At 38.8% G+C, this 27,350-nt stretch overlaps 1 protein-coding gene across 1 annotated transcript in view; it reads right to left on the reverse strand.

Moving 5' to 3' along the window:
- Positions 1-27,350, reverse strand: part of Cntnap4 (contactin associated protein family member 4) — a 241,960-nt gene that overhangs the window by 203,041 nt on the left and 11,569 nt on the right. Inside the window, exon 2 of the mRNA XM_047529627.1 lies at positions 4,556-4,666. Within this exon, the coding sequence (XP_047385583.1) occupies positions 4,556-4,666 (111 nt within the window). The remainder of the gene's footprint in view (positions 1-4,555; positions 4,667-27,350) is intronic.

The following is a 27,350-nucleotide window of genomic DNA, read 5'->3' on the forward strand; positions in this document are numbered from 1 at the left end:
TGAGCCATGAAATCTTTCAAGTTCAAATTGATATGCATTTTCCCAGGGCAAAGGAAGCACATCATTTGTTTTTGAAAATTATTTAAGTTTAACAGTCCTCTGGAGCATCATTTAGTGAAAAAAGAAGTCATTTACTCTGTGGTACTTCTGTTAGTTTCCTAGAGCAGACATAACAAAGTATCAGGAAGTGGGCAGCTTAACCAAACAGAGATTGACTAGATTGATAGTTCTGGAGGCAAAAAATGTTGAAACCCAGGTGTTGGTCAGCAGGGCCATCTCCCTCTGTGGGCTTTAGAGACAAATCCTGCCTGACCACTTTCTAGCTTCTACGGTGGTAGCTGGCAATCCTTGATGTTTTGGTTTGTAGCTGCATGGTAATGATTTCCACTGATATCTTCTTCCCTTTGTCTCTATGTATCTTCAAATTTCACTCTCCCTATAAAGATGCCAATCGTTGGTTCTAGGAACCATCCTAATCTGGTTCAACCTCATCTTAACTTGATCATATCTCATAAGACCATATGTCCAGAAGTGGTCACTTTTAAAGGTATCAGGGTTAGGACTTCAATATATCCTTTAGAGGACACAATTGAACCCACAATAGCACTCACATGGAAAAATTAAATCAGTATTTCAACAAAAGTAAGTTTTACTTCCTCCCCACTGGCAGAAATGGAATCATAATGCCTAAGAGGAGGATTTCCTATCCCCCGTCCACTACTCCTGGGACCTGAGTCATTTTCTCAGGGTAACCCACAGTGGCACTGATCCACAGCTAGAAAATAAATGGGCTGTTTCTCATTTCCTACCTGGCCATTCTTTGCCAAATTTCCCAATCCCTCAGGAAAAAAGATTCACTCTATTTATCTGGGTTATTGGAACCTGTATTTGCTGATTTTGTTTATTTATACATGACCCACTGAGTTGGGTAGACACCCTTCCCAGCCTAATTTAAATACTATAAGGAATGTTTCAATAGTAGAAGTAATAGATAGGCTTTAATAAATCACTCAAAATCTGACATTCCTTTATGAACACTTCACGTAATTAATAGGAAAAAAAGAAAAACTAAATAAAAAGGAAAAATGTAATCAAGTAGGTTGACAACCAGCAAAAGATAATTAAAATGATCCTGTTTTGTTTTTCAGTTTCATTAACATGCAAATGAGATTCATGAAGTTTGATATTGTGTTTCAGCAAGAGCCATAGAAACAAATTAAGAATGAAAATGAGTCCCACTGATGGAGACTCCTGATGAGTATATAAATTAATAAAAAATATGATTGGATCCAATTAATAAAATATATTTTTGCAATTTATTAGACCTCAAGAAATGAAATAAAGATACATTGATAAATTAAATTTTGTCTCTTCCTCAGTGGGCCACATTCTGTGGAAGCTTTTGTGACTCAAGGGAAGTGGTGGTAAATGTCAAACTCTGCTTTACTTTAGACAGGAGCACAGGATGGACACCTAACTCTCAGAACCATGTTATGAGGAGAGCAAGCCTGTGGGGAGCGCCATGGATACAGGATCCAAAGTGGCCCTCAGCAGGGCAATGAGGCTCAGCTTGCCTGGTCAGTCAAGTGCTCCAAGTAGCACATGGAAAGAGAAAGTCCCATGTGCCCAGGATTCTCACCCAAGGCACTTAAACGGAACAGACAACCATTCACACAAATGCCTTCAAGTGCCTCCAAATTTCCTTCTTCTCTTCCTACCAAGATCTCAATTTTTAACCCTGCATTGATATCTTTACTCTCAGAAACACACATCAGTGGGTATCACAAATAATATGAGAAAAAAATTTAAAATAAACTTAACCTTAAGATCATGTTAAACCGAGGAGTGGGATAACTGGGTCAAAAGGTGGGTCCATTCCAAGTTTTCTGAGGAATCTCCATACCGCTTTCCAGAGTAGCTGCACCAATTTGCAGCTCACCAGCAATATAAAAGTATGCCTTTTTCCGACATCCACACCAACATCTATTATTGTTTGTGTTCTTGATAATAGCCATTACCAATGGAGTAAGATGAAATCTTAGAGTTTTTTTAATTTGCATTTCTGTAATTACTAGAGATGTTGAACACTTTTTCACATATTATTAATCACCTGTATGTCTTCATCTATAAAGTGTCTGTCCAGTTCCTTGGCCCATTTATTGATTGGGTTTATACCCAAAGGACTTAAAATTAGCATACTACAGTAACGAAGCCACATCAATGTTTACAGCAGCTCAATTCATAATAACTAGATTATGGAACCAACCTAGATGCCCTTCAACAGATGAATGGATAAAGAAACTGTGGTATATATACACAATGGAATATTATTCAGCCATAAGGAAGAATAATATTATGGCATTTGCAGATAAATGGAGGAACTGGAGAATATCATGCAAAGTGAAATAAGCCAATCCCCAAAAACTAAAGCCTGAATATTTTCCCTGATGATAATATATAATGGGGGTGGGAGTGGGGAGTGAGAGAAGAATGGAGGAACTTTAGATTATATAGAAGGAAATGAGAGGAAAGTGGGGTGTGGAAAATGGTGGAATGAGACAGACATCATTACCCTATGTACATGTATGATTACATGAATGGTATGAATCTACATCATGTACAACCATAGAAATGAAATGATGTACCCCATTTGTGTACAATGAATCAAAATGCAGTCTGTAAAAAATAAATAAATAAATAATTTTTTAAAAAAATACCATGTTGTGGGAGGGGTGGGGGGAAGGGAAAAAATAACAGAATGAATCAAACAACATTACCCTATGTAAATTTATGATTAACAAATGGTACGCCTTTACTCCATGTACAAACAGAGAAACAACATATATCCCATCTGTTTACAATAAAAAAAAATCATGTTAAGGTATTATATAAATATCTACATTGTAACTAGAACTATATATGATATCTATATATTTATATATCTATAGATAGAACTATCTACACATAGATAGATCTAGATAGACAGATGGTCATAGGTATCTCCAGATGGCACAACACAGACATGCACACAAAATCTATTTGTTATGTCCAAAATTCAAGGTGCTCAAACATTAAACAACAACACAGATAATAACATCAAGGAGTCAACTTAAAAGGAGTGGTGCTATGGTTTGGATATGAGGTATCCCCCAAAAGTTCATGTGTGAGACAATGCAGGAATGTTCAGATGTGAAATAATCAGACTGTGAGAACTGTAACCTAAGTAGTGGATTAATCCATTTGACAGGTTAATAATTTGAATGGATTACTGGGAGCTCTATAGGCAGATTGGGTGTATCTGGAGGAAGTAGGTCACATGGGACATGCCCTTAGGAACTATATTTTCCCCTGGCTCTTCTCTCTCTTTACTTCCTGGAAGCCATGAACTGAGCAGCTTCTCTTCTCTACACCCTTCCACCATGTTGTTCTGCCTCACATTGGACCCAGAGCTATAGAGTCAGCTGACCATAGACCAAACCTCTGAAACCACGAACCAAAATAAACTTTTCTCCTCTAGGTTGTTCTTTTCGGGTATTTTGGCCACAACAACCAGAAAATGACTAACAGACTCATGAAGCCAGTTTTCAACTATGATCCCTCAATAAATATTGCTTCTGTAAATTGCACATCAGAAGTCATAGCATGATGTGTCCATGGCTGCCAACATTGTAACGGCACCAAGAAAAAAAAAAAAACCTTTGGAAAAAATTTCTTCTTGGTCACAGCTACAGAAAGCCAACTAACACGTGGTTAACTGATAAGGGGAAGAGAGAGGGGGATAATGCATGAGTGACACATGGTTTTGATAATACGTGATGTCAGCGTCTGCTCTTTATGATTGTTAAAAATGTTTTCCATGTTGGTATCGCCAAGCCCCTTTCCCTCCAAGGTCTGTGCAGATGATTTTTACCTCAGTATCTTATGAAAAGTGATTATAGTGATGTTCTGTCTCTGAGTACACAGTGTTTTGAAATTCTTCCTCATTTCTACAGCAAGTGGCATTTAATTATCTCCCCTTTCCTTTAAACATATTCAAGCCATCAAACCCAACCCACCAAAGAGATAGTAAACAATATAAACTGAGTATTCCTAAAGGAGCATGAAAGCTTTATGAAGTTCCTATTCCTCAACAGCTAAGAAAATCATGTCAACCACATTGAGAATTAAACAAACGGAGGGATTATTTTATTTAAACAACTAACATCTTTTAAAATTACTTCTTGCAAACTTCTTTAACTGGAAATGGAAAGTCAATTGACTTTTCACCACGACTGTATTCAAAACATGCATATTGTTGTGGGATACTTTATTTTATAAGATATGTAATAAACTTGCCAGATTAAAGGCACTAAGTTCTCTGGATGTTGAAATGATGACACTGGCTTTTCAAGTAGGAGGTATCCTTTTGCTATTCTAGAATGGAAGCTAGATGTCATGTCCATATGAGTTTTAACCATGGGCTTATTTAAAATTTTACTTCTTTTTACGACAAGCACTTAGGATGATTTTACTGAAAGAAAATGGAAAATTAATCAGAGGAAAGGGGCAGACTCACCATCTCGTCGATTTAGCCTTGCAAATCCAGGACCATGACTGCCGGAGAGCTCAGAAGAACTGCTGAAGGATGCCTGAGGCAAGGCGGACACAAGAGGATCGTCACAGTCATCTGCCAGCAGGAAAAATGCCACATTCTGGTTAGCACAGTACTGACAGTTTTCTCAGAGTCTATAGACACAACCAACAAACAAACACAACATCAAAAACTACGATCTAGGATATATAGAAATATGCCCACAGCTCCTAAACGGTATTCTACTAAGTTCAATAAAGAAAGAAAAGAACTTCAGGACAGGAGTTGGAAATACAGAAGGACAATATCACAGAAATTACATAGTTATGTAATAGCTTAAGGTATAAAAGGTTTATTTAAATAAGAAGTAAAAATTCTTCATTATAAATGGAAAGATTCATAAATTCAACCACATTAAAATTAAGAACCTATGATTCCTAAGATACCATAAAAAGAAGGCGAAGGAGAAAATTACAAAATGTATGAAGAACATACGAAAGAAACATGAATGTTTGTGAAAATGTGAAGATCCATAGAAACATGGAAGCTTGTAGAACATGTGAAGAAAAGGCAGAAAGACATTTGGAAAAAACCACAAGAAGGTGCATGTGAAAGAAACACATAAACCAGCATACAATCACAATTTCAAATAAAGAAAATAAAAAATAAAGAAAAACAAACCAGCTTTAATTCAGTCTGAAAATAGGGTAGGAGACTCCATCAGAGACCACAAATTGATATAAATTGGTACTATATAAGCTGATTGTCAAACTTGGCCAGAAGAAACTTAAATTAGGACTGCAATTGTAAAATGTTACTTTACACACAGTAAATCAGCCAGCTGGAAGAAGTCTGACATGGTCAGCTCATCCAGAGAACCTGGGCCCAGGGAAGCTCCAACACACTACTGTTGAATCATGCACTTGGGCAATAAGAATTTGTCATGAGCTTGTATATTTCAACTTTCACATATCCCTGGTTCCATCAGTTCCATCAAGAGGTAGGTCCTTCTGAGCAGAGCTTCCCCACAATGAAGCACAGGTCTAAAGGAGCTTGGTCTTTTACCCAAGGGAGCTATACAAATACTAGGAACTTTTTAAAAAAAAAAAAAAAAAAAAGCATTCCATGAAAAGAAGAAATTGGAAAGTACAGTGCTCCAGAAACTTGCATGCATATACCAGAAGACAGGTACAAGACTGTTCATAACAACAGAATTATTAACAGTCCATAAACCCAATGACCAAAGAATAGATGAATTATAGTACCGTTCGTAACAGAATAGTATACACCCCAGAAATGAACTACAGTGACCCCAAACAAAAGGGTTGGATCTTAGAAACAAAATTTCTAAGGAGGTCTTAGTTTTGAGAATCCTAAGAAGTCAACCCAAACAATTTGTTGGGTTAAAAAAATTGTTAAAACAATTTTGAGAAAAAGAATGAAAATTGTGAAAGTGAATATTTATTGGCTTCCAGAGGAGGATAGAATCAGGATAAGAGGGAAGCATACAGATGAATGGAATTGGCAATCCTGGGTATAGATGGTACATTGAGTTTTCTATTTTATTATGATACTTCATGTATAAATATACACACAAATGTAAATGTATATATGCACACATATATATCAATATGTATATATTAAAGAATATGCCTACTTATCATATCTCCTTTTCTACGTATCACATTGTTTTCAATATTAAAAAATAAAATACAATGAAGTATAAGAATTGCACATTTACCATGACATACATACATAATATGTTTAGCTAATTTCTCATTATATTTAAGCTTTAAAGAGCTTGTCATTGATTTTTTAACAATTACTAAAATATCCCTATTTTTGTACAAATCGAGAAAACAGTATTCTCCTATTTAGGATTCAACATATATATACTGATAATTAGAAATCATAGAAGGCTATTGTCCCAAATGTCTTAACTGGCAGTAAGCAATTTAAATTAAATAAATCCAGGAATTACCTCGATTCACCTGAGATTTTACCAAGCTCATTCTGCCTGAACACAATTTGTTCTCAAATGCCTTTTGCAAGACTTTGCCAAAGAGAGCATTTTTAAGATTGTCTCATTTTCATTTCAAGTCCACTTTTCTTCTTTTCTACCTTAAATTCTTCAGCTAACTCCTAAGACAGTTCCCACATGTCTATTGATTGGCTTAAGTACTAACACCAGCCAGTCTAGCTGTAATTCAGGTATTAAGGAGTATATACATAAAAAGCACGAACCACCGGCGCCATGTTGAAGGAAATTCCAATCAGCCCCCAGCAGACAAGCAGCAACCAAAACACATTACTGCACAGTGGAAACTACAATGTGTGTGTTTGCACACACAAATGAGCCCATGACACATGCGTGGGGAGGGTGCTGTGTGGGTATGTGTTCATTAGAAGTGCAGCAATTTTCAAATCATTATCAGTATGCAGGTGTGTGATGGAAAAGGGTGTTTAACTGCATTCTACAATCAATTATGCAGATTCAAATCAATACTTTGAATGTAAAATGCCTCCCTGGTGCAGTCGCTCTAGAGGGCATATATTTATTGCCCATTTGTTTTTGCCAGCTATAAATTGAGAATCAATGTTGCCCTACTTTTAGCTTTGAAAGAATCGAATTAAAATTTTAAAAGGGGTCCTTTTTTCCATTTGTTGGGAGAGGGACATGTCATGTGGAAGTCAGATCCTGAAGGGGCAGATGTTGGCAGATGTTTGTTAAAGTTCCAAAGGGCTTTGGTGATTACACAGTATTTTTCTTTACCATGAGCATATATATACATTCTTCTGTAATCTGTTACATGTTTATTTAACAATAAAATATTTTAGTTGTTCTTATATAATGAAACTAACACATGTTTAGTGGGTACTCTGTGCTAAGAATTTATAATCATTTCACATGTAGTAACTAATCTAGACTCTCCCATTGATTCCCCAATAGTATTAACCTACAGATGAGGTCATTAGCGTTCAGAGTTCGGTTCATTTGCTCATCTCATTGTGGTAGAACCATGAAATTGATGAAGCAAGTTGGGATCCAGAACCCATACTACATATACCATGATTGTACTGATGATTTGGGACATAGGGATTTCACTGGATGCCATAATGGCTTGAATAAAACATCTCTTAAGATGTGTACGTCCAACTCGAAGTTGGACAGGCCGTTCATTTATCACCCACTTGATCTTCAATAGTCTTATACCAGAGGAGGTGGACCTCAGAAAGCAGTAATGAATCTGGACTGATTACAAGGGACATTTTCCTCTGGACCTTAATGAAATGAAATTCTAGATTAAGTATCAATCTCCTGTGAATTTAATTCCAGAAAACTGGCTTTCTGACTGCACTAATAAATGCTTCCTGACTGCACTAATAAATGCAGTTTCTGGACTTGCAAAGCTGAGGATGACATTTCAGCTCAAGGTTCTCAGTCAGTGATGATTTCACTTGCCAGGTGGCATTTAGCAATACCTACTGATATACTGGTCATCACTACTAGCAGTAGGGTACTACTGGCATCTAGTGGGTTGAGGACAGGAACACTACTAAATGTCACATAATGCACAGGGCACAAATAAATATCTGGTCCCAAATGTCAACAGTGCTCAGGTTGAGAAACACCGTTCTAGACTCTGGTAAAAGCAATCCAAAGACTAGTCAACTGGAGGACTCTTTCTGATGGAATTTTCCAGTTTCCTCTCACATTTCAGTGATTATTATTTCTAATTTACAGTTTTCACATGCAAATAAAGATCATTTAGTGTGAAAAATATATAAGCACTTATGTAAGGAACTTTTGAAATCTGAAATAGCATGCTATTTTAGTTCAAAACATAATTGTATTTTTTAAATTAAGTACCTTATAAAATCATCATAGTAAGCTGATGCCTTCACCACTGGGCCACAGGCACAGCACAAAGAGGCACAGGACAGGAGGTGGGCATGAAACAGCACCAAGGGGTGAAATGTGTAATACAGCCACCAAACATTTCATGGAAGCTTGTACAATTCAAAATGGTAGCAGGGCACATTGGGGTAATTACTCTTTTCTTCTGTTAAAGCATGAACAATACTCTCATTACTCTATACTTTTTCAAAATTATATTTCATATTATTCAACTTTTTTCACAGTTACATTAGATTTTCTACTTTAACCTTGATCTCAGAAATAGTAAAACTGTAGTTCTTAACCTTTTTGGTTAAAAAAAAAATCTATACACTGATTGCATTTAAAGAGTGTTACTGAATTCTGTTACAGTACACATAATACAGGGAAAAATTAACCAACTTATGTTGAGAAATTTATGCGTGCACACGCACACATACACACACACACAACGCTATGGCTTTCAGGTCAATATCAGGAAAGACATCATTTACTCTTCACTTGAAAGAAAAACCACTGTTATTAAAAAGACAATGACAAATTAGATCTCTGGCAAGTTGTATGTGTGGAAACATTCAATAGCCTCTTACAAATAAAGATGCAAGCTATACTGAAGTTATTTTAATATAGCTCGATAGAAAAAGTAATTTAATTTTATTTTACAAAAGGCTTTAAATGCATAATTCTCATAAGTAAGTAAAAGCTGTTCGGTTTTTAATAAAAGTAATTCAATTTTCTTAAGCTGTATGTGATATTACCTGCACCAGGATAATAGGTATATATTATTGGCTGCTTAGATTCTCAGTGCTTCACATCTATTAACTCATTTGGTCCTGGCAAACACTCTATATTATCCTATTAACTCCTGGGACAATCAAGGGAAAATGGGACACAATAGCTAAAAAAAAATTAAACCAGGGTCCATTATTACAACATGATAGAAATAATCTTTGAACCCAAGAAGAACAGTGCCAGGTCTCCCAGTGTGAACCCAGACATTGTTGAGACAAGCACTGGTCATCAAAAGTTTATTTGACAAAAAGATAGGACTGATTTTCAATTGACAGTCAGCTTAGTTGTCAGTGAATAACTACTTTCTCTGTTCTTTTGAAGACCTGCCCAAATCAGGTGTATGCCTGCTAATGAATCGTATTTCTCATGTGTAAGTCAAGATTTCAGAAATTTAAATGTTTTAAATTTCCAGAAACTTAGACAATATTGTTTTCTAACCATAAGCCTAGTATGAATTCATGCTACAAATGTTCAAGCTGTTTCATGATTCCAGGTAGAATCCGTCACTGGAACAAATGTCACTGGACCTGACACAACCCATGACCTACTACCTGATACATCTGCTTCCTGCCCAGTGAGAGACAGAATGTGCAAATGGTCAATGTCCATTTGTAGATCCAGCCCACGAAACCAACCTAGTACTTCCAGTAACCAGTTCAGGAAGCCAAATAATTACTCCACCAGCAGTTGGCTCAAACCAGTCAGGACTTGATTGATAACTTACAGCTTCCCTAATTTGGGGCCCTATGCCCAATTTAGTAGTGGCTAAGAGAAAGTCAAACATCTGCTCCTGACCCACTGCAGACCCTGCATCTGCTTAGCTTGAGGAGACTTCCCCGCCCAACAACCTCCAATCAGGACTGAAACTCCCCTGTCCGCCCCACGTCAACCTTTCCTCTCCTCTGCCTGCTACCCAGTCTCTCCAGACTCAAAGGATGGCAGCTAATTTGCTTGCTGGAGCAAACTCTGAATAATCCGACTGTGCTGGTTCCCACTGGCGAGGTCTTCATTATTTCCACTCCACGGAGCCCCTCCCTGCTCTGCCGTCCCAGTGGTAGTCACTCTGCACACTCAAACCCGGCACCAAAGTCCGTCCTGAAAACTCATGAAAGACCCAGGTACGTTTGAAAAGCAATCAGCCTCCTAATTAAAAAGCATATACATTCTGGATCAGCTCCAGCTTGTCTCATCCCAGCTGTGGGGCGGCATCACACAGGGAGATTTAAAACTTCCTAGGACAGCACCCAGCAGCCAGCACCGGGCTGGCTTGGGAACCGCTAAAATAGACTTGCAAATGAATTCTCCTCCAATGGAGAGTTTTGTTCTTTGCACAAATGTCTTCCTGCTCTTCATTCCCTTCTGCCGGGCTGTTTGAGACTGCAGAAGCGTCAGGATCTCACACCCCACCCCTTTCTCCCTGTGAAGCCATGTGGACGGATGGCACCAGGAGGCGGCTGGTACACAGTGACATTCTAGTGAGAAAAAGAGTAAGGTTTCGGGGAAAGTGGGCTTGAAGAAAATAGAATTTCTCTAAGAGCATGTAGCAAAATAGGAGGCTAGCCTCGCTTCAGCTCATCAGTACCTAAAAAAATAACATTTAGACTCACTTAAATACCACGGAGAGGAGACTGCTACAAATTCTTGAGCTTCTTTGGGTATTAATTTGACTTTGACATGAAAATTAATATTCACTCGAGGATGCTAGTTTTAGACATATTGAATAAGATAAACATGAGTATCTCACTCTGTCCATCAGTGACTTAAATCGAAAAGGTAACATATTGCTGCAATCCAAACAAGTAAATATTTATCAGCATGTTTTCCCAGAGCTAAGCTAAAGACAGGGAGGGTTTTCAAGTCATTCTTGAGGCAGCAGCCTGTAAGTTTCCAGGATTTTCTCTTATATATGCCATGGGCAAATTGTATATATAATTGTTAACACTCTCTGATGTTCATGGGGTAAGCTTTCATTTGGAGGCAAACACTGGCTTACATGCCCCAAGTTATAGCTTTACTTTAAATAGCTTTCCCAATTAATCTTCACAAATTAATGGATTAATGGGAAGGCAGTTAACTTTTAATGACAGCACAGCCAGAGGCTGATTGATTTTAGTTTTAATAGCAACTATTTAAATTCTACATATTAGGACAAAGAGACCCACAAATCCACCAGGCAAAGCCAACCAAAGGTGAAGAGTTAGAAGAAATAATTTTTAAAAGTCAAGAGAACTCTAGGAATCTCTACACATCACAGACCTTTATTGACAGATAATTTGACCACATGTAACTCCATGTCATCTAACTGATAGCAGGAATAGTGAAAAGGACAGTATTTTGCAGCAAACATTTCTGTAGTGTGGTATATATATGCATTTAAGATAAATGCTTAGGAGAATTAGTGGATCAAAAGTTAATTTTTTAAAATATATGTTTGGCATCTGAAGATGCCAAAACATATTACAGTTTTCCTCCCACAATGATTATATTAATACACTCTTCATTCCATCACCGATGCCTGGGTCAGATTTGCTCATTTGACAGGCGAATGAAATCGCTGCTTTGGTTAAAGTGGTCAAGCAACGTTTTTATACATTGTCGTCTGTTCTTGATTTATGAAAATTGCCTGTCATTATCCTCTATTTTGCCACTTAGAAACGTAATCTGAAGTAATTATAATATTTTATATATTGTTGATCAAACATGCTCACTTTAAATGCTTTTTTTCTGGTGCCATGTCCATCTTTACTTCCGTTTAGGTTTTCTTATTACTCAATGAAATATTTTTGTCATTTCCGTTAGGCTTGCTTACCTATTACAATCAAACACTTGTCTCTTTGTAAGTGATCTACTTAAGCAGAAATGGCATTGGAAACAGTACACGGTATAAAAACAGCTTCTGGGGTTCTTCCAGGGTCTGTTTATGTACTGTTCCAACTTGATGCACCACTACCTGTAATGTGAGTAAAAATATCCCCTACACAGTAGAACTGTGAGAATTTCATGACTTAAAATACCCAAGATTTGAAAAGTTCGGAATAGGTACTCAAAATAATTCCTCTCCTTTCCTCTACTTCCCAATGCTAGTGAGTAAAGAAAAATGTGTTCTCTTGAGGGGTTATTAATATGCTTGCCTCTTATGCACCACCTTGAAAATTAGTGTGATAAATGGATTTGTTTTTTGTGGAAACAAAGCATTCACATGGAGTGCTATGCTACCACTGGAGTTCTGAGAGTCATCTTGACATCTGCCCTCTGACATCTCAACATTCAAAACCTTTGTCTGGAACCCACTTAGATTTCTTAACTTTATACTTTCAGCACATGCCTTCTATTACCATTTCAAGACTTCATAATATCAGTTCATGGAAGCCCATCATGTTTTATTGAGTTAGTATAGGATTTTGTTTGCTTGTTTCTTGAAGAGCAGGAGGGTCAGAGTTCTAGAGTGGAACTTAAGGGCCCACTTTTGATGTTCAGCGCAAAAAAAAATTGTTAAAAAAAATGGTTTAAAAGAAAAACCCTAGATCCTCAGCAAAAGGAGAGAAAATGATGAACTGCTTCAAAATGAAAGTCTATAACCACGTCAAGAAGGGTGAGGCTTGCCTGCCTGCCAGTCTGCAAACATCCATCATTCAGATTCCGCTGCTAAGCCACATGAAACTGCTTTCATTGGTCAGCTCTGCCGCAGTCCTTAGTAATTAGTAATAATGCTCAACTAAGGCTTAAATTCAAAAGCCTTAAATACTTTCTTTATTAAAAAATAAGCAATGGAAACAAATGACTGAGCACTCAACTTAGAAAAAAAACAATGAAAGGAACATATAGAAAGCACAAGGGAAAAAATTAGTAAAAATGAAAACTAGTCAACTAGAAAACAGAATAACAACAACATAAATACATCTAAGATCTGGTTATTTTCTGGCCAAAGCAATCAATCCTATAAAAATGTCAACAGAAACCCAACTTATATGTTATAATGGAGAAAGTACAAAGATAAAAAGTTTTAAAGTAGGAAATCATCCCAGAGAGAAAACACAGCATTTTTCTTTTTAGTAGGTTTATGTAAAGACTCTTGAGTAAATTACTACAATTTCTTGTTTTTCACAGTCCAGAGACAGTGGCAGAAGAAAAATGTAAATGGCTATAGTATTCCTTTGCTATTGCTTCTATAACAAGTTACCATAAACTTAGGATCTTAAAAACACAGAAAATTTATTTTCTTATAGTCCTGAATGTCAGAAGTCCAAAATCAGTGGATGGGCTAACATCAAGGTGTCGGGAGGGTAACATTCCTTCAGGAGGCTCTGGGGAGAATCCCTTTCTTTCCCTGTCTAGCAGGTAGAGGCTGCCTGACCCCTCAACTCAGGGCCCCCCACCAGTCTGATCATAGCTTCTTTCCAATTCTCCTGTCACTCTTCAACAATTCTTGTAATTACATCGGGCCAACCTGCATAATCCATCATCATTTCCCCGTACCCAAATTCTTAATTTAGCCACAATGCAGAGTCCCTTCTGCTTTGTACAATAACATGATCAAAGATCCCAGGGAAGAAGCTGTAGGCCTCTTTGGAGGCTGTCCATCATTCTGCCTACCAGTTGCCCATCTACAGGTGTAGACCTAGCAATTAATTTTTCCTCAGATCTTGTGGCTTAAAATACTACCCACTGATTGGTTAAAAAAATATAGTTTGGAAGACAGACATAGTGCACATGTATTGCTTTAATAATAAGATCTATTTTGAGTGAGCCTTTGGAGTTAGCAATGAAATCCACATGTAAAATTTTATATTGAGACAGATACAATGGTATCACTCACAGGGCCACTTGGAGGATCATCCTGATCCCTCCTCAACACAAAGCTGAGAAATGCTCTTTCCTCTTTTATGAGCACCTGGGGATGCTCCCAGCTCAGTCCTAGTACCCACTTCTCTGACACCTCGCCTGAGCGTCCACTCCTCCCATCCCTCTACAAATTCTTAACTTGAGCAGGCTTCTACTACAGCACCTCTCTGGTGGTCTGAGTCTCTGCCTGCTGGGAGGAAAGTGTCTGGAAGGTCCATATCATGTTACCTCACACCTTGCACAAAAGCCAGAATACAGTGATTCCAAGGGTCACTTCTAGAGCCCTCCTCCCTCGGTTCAAGTCCTACCTCTGCCAATTATGACCTGAGTTGAGACATTTTGTTTTAACTAATTCCCCCATCTCTCAATGGTGCTCAGAGCATGACCACACTAAGGTACACAGGGACTTCTGAAAATTCAATGAGTCAGCAGAAGGAGCCCTTGGCACCTGGGGAACAGTGAGGAGTACATAAGTGTTCCTAGTTGCTACTTTAAATGCTCATTATTATCAACTCAAAAAGTTCAAGAGATGGAACTGAATTAAATTTAGCTAGTATTTCTTACAACATGTTATAAGAATAATTCCTTGAGGAGAAGAGGGCCACGTTCAACGTTCCTAACTGCATTGTTATCCTTCTCTTCACAGAGGGTTTTTACGGAATCATTAACTTAAAAATCAAGTGAAGCTGTCCTTACGATGCATTGTTTTCATATTAAGGAACAATTTTTAATGTTCCAAGAGGTCGTGTCTTTCTTCATACCTCTTGAGCTTTAAAGGTATTTGTTTCATTTAATCCAGAAAAACAGAATTTAAGACTGCATCTGATGCAGAAATGGAGAGACCTCAATTCATAAGGAAAGTGGAAAGAAATTCAGAGAACATGAGTATCTCTTATTTGTATACCTTTGATGATGTAGTGAGAATATCTTGAGCATTCACGCTGTGCGACGGTACCTCATGCATTTGAAGCTACAGCAACAATGTCCTCCTAACTATGTGCTATTTCCATTAACTGATATTTTCAACCTGAAATTGCCATGTTTTAGACTTTGATTCCTGGAGAGAAAATTGGGTAAGCTTCAATTCAATTCTTATTGTAGTCATATTAGATGATATTTTGACATCACTGAACAAAAACTCCATTTTATTACTAAATTATTTTGAGAGTTATTATTTGTATCTTCAAATATCACATTTAAAGATGAAGGCTGAAATGCTTTGCAGCAATAAGGAATTTTTTCTGCAAATAAATATATTTTAATAAGGGAGTCCATAAAGCTATTTTAATAAACAGCTACTTCTCACTAAGGAGGAAAGAATCAGGCCAACTAGGAAAAATACGTTTCTCTGAGCAATAACCTATGAGATCAGATGGAGGTCATTTCCATTTCATTGGCTAAGATTATTGGGTTTGATTTCATAATCAAGCAAGGTATGAGCATGGCTTGCTTTGAGGTTTCATTTCCACTGTTTTGGCAGCTTAGCTAAAGGCCAACTGAGCGGGGGCACATTAGCTCAATGACAGAACAGAGAGCTCTGGAACCGTTCTGGCCTCTGAAACACTCTCCTTCCAATAAGTCCATGCCCCCTACCAGGGAACCACTGCTATCTCAAGGGTGCTTGGATTTTCCCAACACCTGATCTCCCTAAGCATAGGTGGTATTGTGGCCTGAACTCCGTTCTGCTAGAAAGACAGGCAGGTATGTGAGCCACTCAGTAGGAAGAATTCTAAAATGACCTCTAAGCCCCCATCTGTTTGAGCTGCATATTGTGTATAGTCCCCTCCCTTTGAGTGCAGAACTTCTATGTATTATCACTCCTATGATTATCGTATTAGATGCAAAAGTGATTTTGGAGATGGAATTAACTTATTAAAATCCTTCATTTAGTTGACTTCTGAGTATTGAAAAGTGAGATCATCCTGGGTGAATCTGATTTCATCATGCGAGTCCTTCAAAAAGACTAAAGGTCAGAGACAAAGAAGTCCATGAGATAGGAAGCATGAAAGAAATTTCTCCTACTGGCATTGAAGTTGCTAACTGTCACACGGTGGAGAAGGCCATGTGACAAGAAAGGGTGGTTTCCTCTAGGACCTGAGAAAGGTCCCCAGCTGATAGCAGTCAAGCAACAAGAGTCTCAGCTGTCAGAAAGCGAATTCTGCTAACAAACACGTAAGCTTGAGAGGACCCCAAGCCTCAGATGAGACCACAGGGCGTACCCTTCATGTGTCTAGGTCCTTCGTCTCTTCTTAAAACTTGAAACCCTCCTAATATCCTAATATCCTTTTATAACTAAACCAAATGGTAACTGGTAACTCATTCACTTTTAGTTCTTCCAGTATATATGAGTTCTGAAATTATTGGCAAATGCCACTATATTAATAGCTAATATTATCTTAGCCGTTGGTACCAGGTCTTGAATTTTTAAATCATAAGTGATTAATTAGAACACACGTGTTTCTATTCTGTTTGTCCCACTGTTATGGTTTAGATGTGCAATGTCCCCCCAGAAGGTCATGTTTTGAAACTCTGATCCCTGATGCAGTAATGTTCAGGGGTGGGGCTTTTAGAGAATGATTAGGGCTCTGCTTCACTGGTGAATTAATCCACTGATAGCTGAATGGACTATTGAATGGTATGTGGGGCATGGCTGGGATCACTGGGGACACGCCCTTGTTTTATCCCTGGCTTCCCTCTCTTCTCTCTCCTTTTTTATCCCTTCCCCTTCCCTCTCCCCAATTCTCGTCTGTGTGTGTGTGTGTGTGTGTGTGTGCGCACGCACGCGCCATGAGCTGATAGCTTTCCTCCTCCATGCCCTTCCACCATGATGTTCTGTCTCATCTCACACCCAGAAATGGAATCAGTCCAACACTGAACCCGACACTGTTAGCCCCAAATAAACCTTTCCTCCTCTAATTTGTTCTTGTCAAGGATTTTTGGTCACAGCAACAAAAAAACTGACTAACACAACCACCATAATCCACTATTAGCCTCAAAGCACAATTTTATAGACACAAATCTTTGAATATTTGTCATTCAACTTTAAAACTTAAAATTATTCATTTAAAATGAACTTTGGAGCTTTAATATAATAATGGTACTACAGTTTTCCAAGACACTGTTTAAAAAGTGATAATTTTTACAGAAAAGGCTCTCATAGAAAATTCTCATAGAAAAGACAGTCCCAGTCAAAAATCTTTTTGAGTTTTTGCTGTTTTTCATATTCATACTTCACTGAATTTAGAAAGAATGTTATATAGTTTTTTACTTCGTTTTCATGTCTATACATTACCGTTGCCATGTTAACACCTACAAAGTGCAGTTCACTTGTTCATCCCACAGGCTCCCCCTTATAAATGACATCCCCTCTTCTACCCACCATTGACCTACCACTCATGAACTTCCCTGACAGACATCACAGTGTCTAATATACCAGAAAGTGACTTCACGTTCAGCAGCGAAGGCATTAATAGGGTGAACTGATCCATGCCAATGTCCCAATGACATTTTAACTATAGCCTTCTAGAGAAAAACGCTAATAACAATGACAGTTACATGTATTCGTGTTATGTCCGAGTCAGCTAAATCCTTACATCAATCCTATGAAGGAGGCATCTCCATATCCCAGTTGGGATATAGAAATCAGAGAATTTGAATTTCTTACTGAAGGTTTTAGGTTTCTTTTCATTTCACATCTCCACCCCTAATGACAGTGATGCTGCCAGCTCAACTTTCTCACTTTATTGTCTGAACTCTTACTGAGTTATTTGAGCCAGCATTTGAGCACGTCCCATGTGGACGTGGAGTGGGATCAGCAAGGTGCCCTACAGCATCGGCAACAATGAAATCTGAGTTCTGTAGAGACATTGCTTTAAATGTGCATCAACGATATTCCAAGACAGGCATCACTCACAAAAAGTTGATTCAACTTTGAAGACAAGACATTGTAATAAATGAAATCAAAAATCTCTACCAGGTTCTAGAGAACAAGTCACAATCAGTAAAGAGGAATTGTTAGGGTACAAACCACTGTCCTACCTTCCCTTCACAACCTACCCTCCCCACCACCACATAGTATTTTGATGAGGGAGAAACTGAGGGTCTCCAGAAACGTCCCCCTTGGTGGGATTGTGGTCTGGAGATGACTTAAAGTCCTGTTGGCTAACCTTCCTAAGGCAGATGAGCCCTTGGGATCTTTATATGGTCGCAGCTCCCGGCCCCCTTTACCTGCAGAATGTGGTCACGCCCCTTACTGGCTTTCTGCCCTCGCTTCTGACTCTGTTGAATTTATCCATTTGTCTGGACCCTAGAACTGAGGCTCTGGCTGCTTTCCAGTACCATTTCCACCTCACATGCACAGGAATGAACTAATCTAAACAATCTAAGTGCCACCCATAAAATCTGGAGCATTAATTATACACCTATCTCAATTCTACTTCCTCCCACCCCATCAACCCTGGTATGGATGCTCCAGGACAATTACATTCTGATTATTACATTTTGCTTAAGCTTGACTATTACATTCTGATTAAACTAACAGTCGCCTTCAGGTTCATTACACTGCACCACTGCTGAGAACATCAGCTTGGAACAGCCTCCAGACAAAGACCCACTGGCTGACCTCCTTGGGTTTAAGTGTGCTCCTTGTCTTTATAGCATCCTGTGTGAGATTCCTGCATGGTAATTAAAATAGTACATTAAAATACTGTGTTCATATGCTTCTCGGTCCCACAGTGTAGTTAAAAAGGCTACAGCAGCTTACAGTCCCAGCTACACGGGAGGCTGAGGCAGGAGGATCACTTGAACCCAGGAGTTCAAGACCAGCCCAGGCAACAGTGAGACTCTGTCTCAAAAAAAACAAACCCAAAAATCTGTGGCAGTAAAATCTAAGGGGAGAATAAATGTAGGACTCAGAGAAAAGCAGCACTAGGGATCTGTGACTACACGTTTAGATAGGTGAAGTCTACAGAGAAATAAAAGAGTCTCCTGGGGCTTCTAACTATGGCTGATCAGAAAAAAGATCCCACGTTTGACAGAAAGGTGTGGAGGAGGGGTCAGAAGAGCAGAGATGACCTCTGGAGTCAAGCTTCCTACCTGGTTTATAGGGTCTTAGTGTATGGATGATATTTTTGGAAAGTTTTTAAAAGACATTTCTCTGTCTTGGAGATGTTGAACAAAATCAAAAAGGGTAAGTTATTTGAGGTTCTTGAATAAAACCTTCTGAAGACGGAATGCTGGAAGATTTACATACAACCCGTAACAAAGTGAGCTCGTCTATCATGTATCTGTCATCTAGCTATCACCTATCATAAACTCTTAGGCTTCTTTTTATATAGTGAATGTTGACAAATTTAAAAAATAACAGGTGATTTCATAGCCTGGGAATACATATTTCAATAAGCTTGGGAGAAATTTAGGAGATAGATTGGAATCAAGTGAAATCAAGTAAATCAAACAAAATTACTCATTCTTCAGTACCAAGCATCTAATTTTCACTGTAAATCGACTTACAGATATACTCACCTGATAGAATAGCTCCTTCTGTATATTTTAGTGCAGCAACATAAGTTAGACATAGTATAATTGAATAAAATGAAATGTAAGTAATTGTCTTTTATTTTCATTCATTCGACACCTCAAATACTTCATGATACTTGGAATACAGAGAATTTATATTGCTAGGGTTCAAATTGCTAGCTAACAGAATTTTTAGTAAACTTTTTGCCAGGTTTGTGTATAATTTAAATAAGAGTGTTTTACAAATACTAAAATTCAAATGGCCATTAAGAGTTAGCAAAATAGCACTATCAATTAAAATAACTTTCTAAAGACCAGTTGCTGATTTTATTCTCCATGCTTGAAATTCTGACATTCAAAATGCTAAAACACTAAAAAAGGAGCTTTCCCTCTTATTTTTCATACATTCTCTGAATTCATTTATAAATCAATAAAGGTTATTTCTTTACAACTTTGATGAAGGAAAAAAAAAAAAAACCTTCCAGGTTTTTCTCCACAGCTGGATATGTCCAGGGGCAGACTTTAAAAATGTAACAGTTGCCACTGGAGAGTGACTAGAAGTCTCAAATGTTTCTGCCACAGTTTTAACTCTCAAAAGATTATGTGATGCTACAGAGCACACTGGAGAATTAAAGCTCTCTGGAGGGGCAATTACCTCGGCTCTCCTCAATGCTCGGGGTATCAGTTATGGTCAATAATTCAGGAGCATTCACCAATGGCTGTTGAATCCCCAGACGCAGCAACAGAAACTGATCCAACAAGATATTTCCCAAAATGCTTCGATTACTACCATCATGACATACTGCACCATTTCTTTCTCCTCACCCTCTTCCTTTTCCATTTTGAGAGCCAGGCCTGTCCTTCTTTATGGACCTGCTTTCTAGAACATACTTCATCATGGCAGGCACTTGGTAAATGTGCGTTTAAGTAAATTGAATACAACTTGAAGAGTCCATTGTAAAATTATGATTGACATTTACTTTCCTTTTCATCAAGGTCTCTTGTTTGTACGCATCCAGTAATCAATTCTCAAACCCTAAATATATTCGGACTGAAACATTTAAACCACCCAATAGTAGGAATTCCGCATTTTGTCCTAAGGGGTAAGGATTTAATCTTTACTACCTAAACCAAACGAATGGGATAGGTGAGCAGGAGACAAAAAAATATCACAGTGCTCTGTGACAGGGAAGTATTCTCCATCAAACTATCAATTCAGAGTAAGTTCTTGTTCCTGCCCAAAGCAAGAGATATAATTAAAATGCAACATGAGATGCCAGATAATATTTTGTGTGAGCCTTATTTCTGAAAGATTTTACTCATCATCACCATGGAATGACTTTTCCCTAAAATATTGCATTTATATGTATCACTCACAAACTCAAATAAAAATTTTTAGAGATGAATGCACTTAAAATCCCCTACTCAGAAGGAAAGCCACTATCTACAAAAGTAAATTACATATTTTGGAAGATCAAAGCACATTTATAATAAAACAAAAAGAAAAAGAAAAACAAAACTAACTGGAATTGACCACTCCTTGTTCTCCACTATCTCTTCTGTCAATCTGACAGAATTCTGACATTTGGTCAGTCCTGTGTGTTCATATGGAACAAATCTATTGCCTACTCTCTGTAGCCACTGTCACTGTCTTGTATTCAATGGTTGGTATTACTTCTTGAGTTAAGCTACAATCTCACTACTCCATGGTCCTGCGCTAGACTCCCCTCCCCTTCCCTCCTCCCTCTCCTTCTTCACGTTGCCAAGAGTGTTACCATTTCAGAGAGGCAGATCTAATTGATATCACACACATGAATGCATATAACACTTAAAATATAAAATGACCCCCTGAGATCTGGATAAAATACTCAGTCCTTGGCATTATGTATATGCATCCTCATGACCTGGCCCACTCCTGGCAAATTCTATCTGCTCTTCCTCACCTGAGGCCTGTCCTGGTGCATTCAGAGGCTCCAGGCTTGTGTGGACTTTGTTCTGATTGGCATGTCTTCCCCCTTTCCTCCCCTGCTGGCTTTCTTATTCATCCTTCAAGAAATAGTTTCCTGGACTCCCATGTCTCACACCTGATGCTCTCTGCCTGTGGCCACCCCAAACGCTTTGCATTCCTCTCTCTCCTCACACCTCTCTCACTGTGCTGTGTTTTCCTGCAGAATCAGGAAGTGGCAAAGCTGAGCCCTGAGCCCAGGATGAGCTGGGTGAGAGTCAGCTCCCACAGTCACTGAGCACACTGCCTGTATTACAATGGACCCCTATCAGCACCCCATCAGCATCTTGTGCGATACCAAACATTTTGTTTTAAAAGAAAACAAAACCTGAGGCATAAAATATGATCACAACAGCATTATGCATCTAAGACTCAAAACTTCCACTCTCAATTATTATCAAGAAGTTACTGAGGCTGAAGACATGTGTAATGATAGGCACCGCAGTGGAGTCTTGCTAAATATTTGTTGAATGAATAAATGAATAACATGAGCAGAGTAAGGTGAAACCCAAGAAGCCTCAGAAATTAAAAGAGATAGGAACACGTTAACAGACTGAAGAAACAATGTAGGCCAAACCTGTGAGGAATAATTGCACGAAATCAAATACATTCAGAACATGTTTAAAAAAAAATCATGAAGAATTTTTTTTAACACATTTAGCTAGTATTTCTTTCTTTCTTAGGTATAATTCTCTGAATTATCAGTGCCAACTGAAAAATAACCAGAGTCCCAAAGCACGCAATTACAGGGTTCATTTAACATGGAATATATTCAACCAGGGTAATTCTTGGGGATAAATTTTCAGACTTTTCACAGTCAGATGAAAAATATAAAAGCTCATCTGCTATCCACTCTATTGATATTACTGGTCATTTATTGTTTTTTTAAGGGAAATGAGAAGAAACACAGGTTACCAAATAAATCAGAATACTATTGCCTAGGTGTCCACACTGAAATGTAGTGCACACCACAGTCTGCCTTTTATTGGAGCTACTTTAAGGTATGTCTTCCTGTCTTCTTCATCCAGTTTGGGTCCCTGAGTGGCAGGGACTGGGATACATTTATGATTTCACCCCACTCCCTTGACTGGAACAAGAAACTTAAATGTGGCTGCATTGGAGACTGAATGGATGGATAGATGGTTTCTTTACCCACCCAGCTCCCTCTCCAAAACCTCTGATACAGTATTTGTTTTTCTGTACATCACACCAGAAACTCACTGAGAAAATAAAACATCCCCAGCAATAACAGCCAGCTAGACACAACTGGACTTAACCCTGTTCACATCTCCTGATTCTAGAAGGATGGATGGTTCAGGAAATAACCACAGGACACACACACACACAAAAAAAAAAAAACTAAACACACTTCTCTATTCAAATCACTCCACCAAAAACACTACATTGGTTCAGGGCATCGACTGCATCTTTTAGTTTAAAAAATATATAGTTATTTCTAAAGGATGCAATGTTTTCCACTCTAGGATTAGCCATTTGCTGAACTGTTCCACCTGGTATTTTGCCTAGCATTTGAAATGTGTGATTAAATACATTTATTTTCAACAATATCTCAGGAAAAAAAAAAAAAAAACAGCTATTGAACTATGAAGGGATGCTCTGTAAAGGAATTCCTTAAGTGCAGAGTCCTAGGAGTCTATCTTGAAAAACAATTCTACAAATTATGAACAAATTCATTTTAGAACCAGCTCATTACTTCGCTGTGTAATCATGTCTCCTCAATTTTTTTCTTTTTACTTATGTAGTAAGTACACGAGTAAGATAGGAAGATAGGAAGGAAACCAGGAAGCAGCTCATAAATATTGTTAAAGAAAATATTATTAAAATGGTAATCTCATTGCATTGTTTGCTAAAGCAAATATTTAAGGGTGCAGCATATGGTTTGAGTGTGGTAGGAAGAGATACCTAGAGCCTCAGGCACAGCTGGGAAGAGCAGGGCTAAAAGCACAGAGGCCGACAGTCAAAGGAAGTGTGCAGCACGAAGGGCCCTGAAAGGCTCTGATATTTTCTGTTTCAGAAGGGGGTTAGAATTAACGAGGAACAGCACTCAGAGACGCATCAGATGTCACACAGCTGCATCTCTGCTGTCCCACAGACCGGCCAAGTAGCACTGGTGGCAGGTGAGCAATGGAACAGGGTTCTCCTTCAAAATTGTTAATCTGAAGTGTTTTCTTTCTCAGTTTGATGTTCATTAAATATACATTGTTTTCCCTGAGCGGTTCTCGTCTGTTTTCTTGAAACACTGGAATATTTCTCAAAAAAAATAAAATAAAATAAAAATAAAAGCTATTGGTTTTTACAAAAAGGAAGATGAAAACCCTAAGATGCCAGAAGAAAATCAAAATCAGTACCCAGAGAGGAGTAATACGGCCATGAGGAGGTTCTTCCCATAAATAGTTCACTCGTGCCTGCGGGATGGCTGGTGGTGACTGGGCTGACGGACACCTGCATCTGCAGCAGGCTCCGCGGCAGGCTCCCAGGGCGCAGGCGCCAGCTCTGGAGAAGGACACGCACGCTCAGAAGATTGGTGTTACTGCTGGGGGCTGCAGAGATGGCTGTCCATGCAACTGACAAGACCAACTGATGAGTGTGGGGGTTTCCTGGAGGGTGACAGATGCGCTTCTGAGATCTGTCAAACATGACACTCTACCCACCATCCCTGATTCATGTTTGAACAAACGATAGCGCTGGAAGAGACACAGAACTACCTTTAAGTGTTATAAATTCTGGAGTGGAGACGGGAGGGGTGGAAGGAGATCGCCCAGCTCTGAAATTTATCCTTCCAAAAGAAATCTGGATTTTTTTGCAAGACAGAGTGAGACAATGACATTGAACAGTTCATGACACTGACATTTGTAAATGGCTTAAGACACTGCAATACTAGAGAAGTACAAGAGTCCTAAGGGAGCCAGGTACTACTACAAGCAGATACAGGTAATGGAGAGAATCAAAAAATAAATCAATGAACCAAATGAACTGGTTCAAAATACAGGGATGTTTAAACAAGAGCATATCCACTGGTTGAGTTACTACAAACCCTTCAAAAAGACAAACACAAAGACTATTTAGCCACAAGAGAAATGCGCTGGAGAGGATAGGAAAACACACATGTGGGAGAAGCCTGGGTAGGAACAGATGCTGGGTTGAGACTGACGGAAATAATGTATGGCAAACATCTGTCCCGGCCCCCCCTCTTTGGAGGCCATTTTCCAAATGTAAAATCAGGCTGATTTTAAATTGACTTCTAAAAAGTTATCCAAATAAAGATTATTGATTTGTTCTATTTAAGTTTTGTGTATTTGGGGCCTGGGCATAGAATGGATCCCAGATAGAAGGAGGAAAAGATATGTACTCTGAGATTTATGGATTAGGAAGTGGGAACGTGCCAGAGATAACAAACTGCAAGATCAACTTTTGGGGAGGGCCTGGAAGAAACACACAGAGCAAATCACACCCCAACTGGAGCTCAGTAACATAAAGGAGGAAGTAATTTGAAGGGGATAAAATAATACTTGTGATAACAGCTATGGGAATGTTAGTGATAAATAAAGAGATGATTTTAACAAAGGGCAGTAAATTATCATCCTATGAATCTCTAAGACTGTTGGAAGGAGTATTTGAAATAGAATAATGTGCTCAAAGGAAATTACTTGCTTCGCAGACATAAAACTGTTGTGAAATGATGGAAAGGCAGTTTTGGTATCATAGAGAGACCCACCTCTAAGGGATGTCAGAACTCCTGGGTAGAGGCAGCTAGAGAGGGCAGATAAAAGGCAAGAGAAAGAGAAGGGACAGGGCGGTGGTGACATCCATGGTGACAGCCAGCTAATGGATGAGCACACAGGGAATGATCCCAGCGAGGCCACCAAGGAGGGTCCAGCAGGAGGATGACTTTATCCATCCATCACATTTCAATCAGTATAAGCAACATATTGGCTGAACTTGCAAAATAGTCTCCCAAATACCAAGAGAAAAGTCACTTTATATAGGCAATTGCCACAGGAGAATATCTGTTATGGACTGAATGATGCCCCCCCCCCACCACCAAATGCTCTAATCCTCAGTGTAAAGCATTTAGAAAGAGGACCTTTAAAGAGGTAATTATGGTTCATAATGTTCTAAGGGCAGGACCCTAATCGGATAGGAATGACATCCAGGTAAGAGGAGGAGACACCGGACACTCATGTCTCTCTCCCTCCCCACTGCCCAGGTACATAGGAGAAAGGCCACGCGAGTAAGAAGGTGGCCATCTGTAAGTCAGGGAGAAAGAACTCACCAGAAACCAACCCTGATGCTACCTCAATCTTGGACTTCCAGCCTCCAGAACTGTGAATATCTTTGCGTCACTCAACCTGTGGTATTTTGTTATCGCTGCTCTCACTAACCAATACAGCAAACAAAGGTATGTGTCCCTGAGCACCAGAAGGAGAAGGGCTTCAATAGAGGGAAGAAACAAAACCAGTTGAGCACCTTGGTCAGGCAGGGCACAAAGCAGCTTACTTTCTACTCAGACTGTTTCAGCCTTCATGCCCTCTATTCTAGAAGGCACTGACTCAAAGAAGGGATGGGAATGGAGAGTTGGTAGAGACATTTTTAATAGGAGAAAATTTTTTAACTATCTACCCTGAGCAAGTGCCTGGCACCTCATCCTGACCAAAATACAAGTGACGGGATCCTGGGAAGAAAGCAGAAGCACCATCCTAGAATTTCTCATGTGACCGAAAGACAAATATCGCACATTCTCACATACCTGTGAAAGCGGAAAAAGTTGATCTTATAGAGGCAGAGAATAAAATAGTCATTACCAGAGTCAGGAATGGGCCTCAGGGATGGACAGAGGACAGTTGATGGGTTCAGGGGTGAGTTGGATAGGAGGAATAATCCTAGTGTTCTCTAGTACTGTAGGATAACTATCGCTGACAACAACTGACTGCACATTTCAAATTAAATAGTAGAAAGGATTGTGAATGTTCCCAGCACCAAGAAATGATAAATGTTTGAGGAAATAGAGACATTGACTTCCCAGATCTGGTCACTGTGCATTGTATTCATGGGTCGAAATGTCACACTGTATCCCACAAATATGTACAATTATTGTGGCGATTAGAATTTTTTTAAAGTATGTTTTTTAAAATGTAATCATGGCAAAGAGGGAAACCTGAGAATGGAAATATGTGTGTTTTAATATTCAGGGACATGACTTTAATATTCAGGGACATGTTCCTAGAGGAGAGGGCAGATTCTGCTTCAAAGAGCCAGGGGTTTGGAGTCACTGGACTTGGGTTCAAATCTCAACCCTGTTATTCCTTGCTCGGTGCCTCTGGATGTAACTTTTACCTTTGTTTCCCAGTTTGTAAACGAGTCAGAACAACATCTGCAGCATGTTCAGGTCTGTGTGAGGATAAAATGAAAAAAAAAAAAATGCACCCTGCACCACCTTAGAGTTCACAGAGCCATCGCAACAGGAATGTCCATCATTATTAATGACAGCATAGGTCCACGCGCGTGGAAGGCTGCGGAATGTAATATTCTGGCAGTAAAAATCGCAAATGTGGACCATGAGGAGAAAGAAACATGAGAGCAATCTAAACAGAAAGGATGGCGTTTTACAGGAAAATCATTAGAAAGGGCACGTGTGCAATTAAAAGAGGAAAATAAAAGTCCATGACTCATTCATGCTGCAAAAGTTTGCTCAAGGCAATGAAAAG

Source organism: Sciurus carolinensis, chromosome 16, assembly GCF_902686445.1.
Source record: "Sciurus carolinensis chromosome 16, mSciCar1.2, whole genome shotgun sequence".
NCBI classification, from domain to species: domain Eukaryota; kingdom Metazoa; phylum Chordata; class Mammalia; order Rodentia; family Sciuridae; genus Sciurus; species Sciurus carolinensis.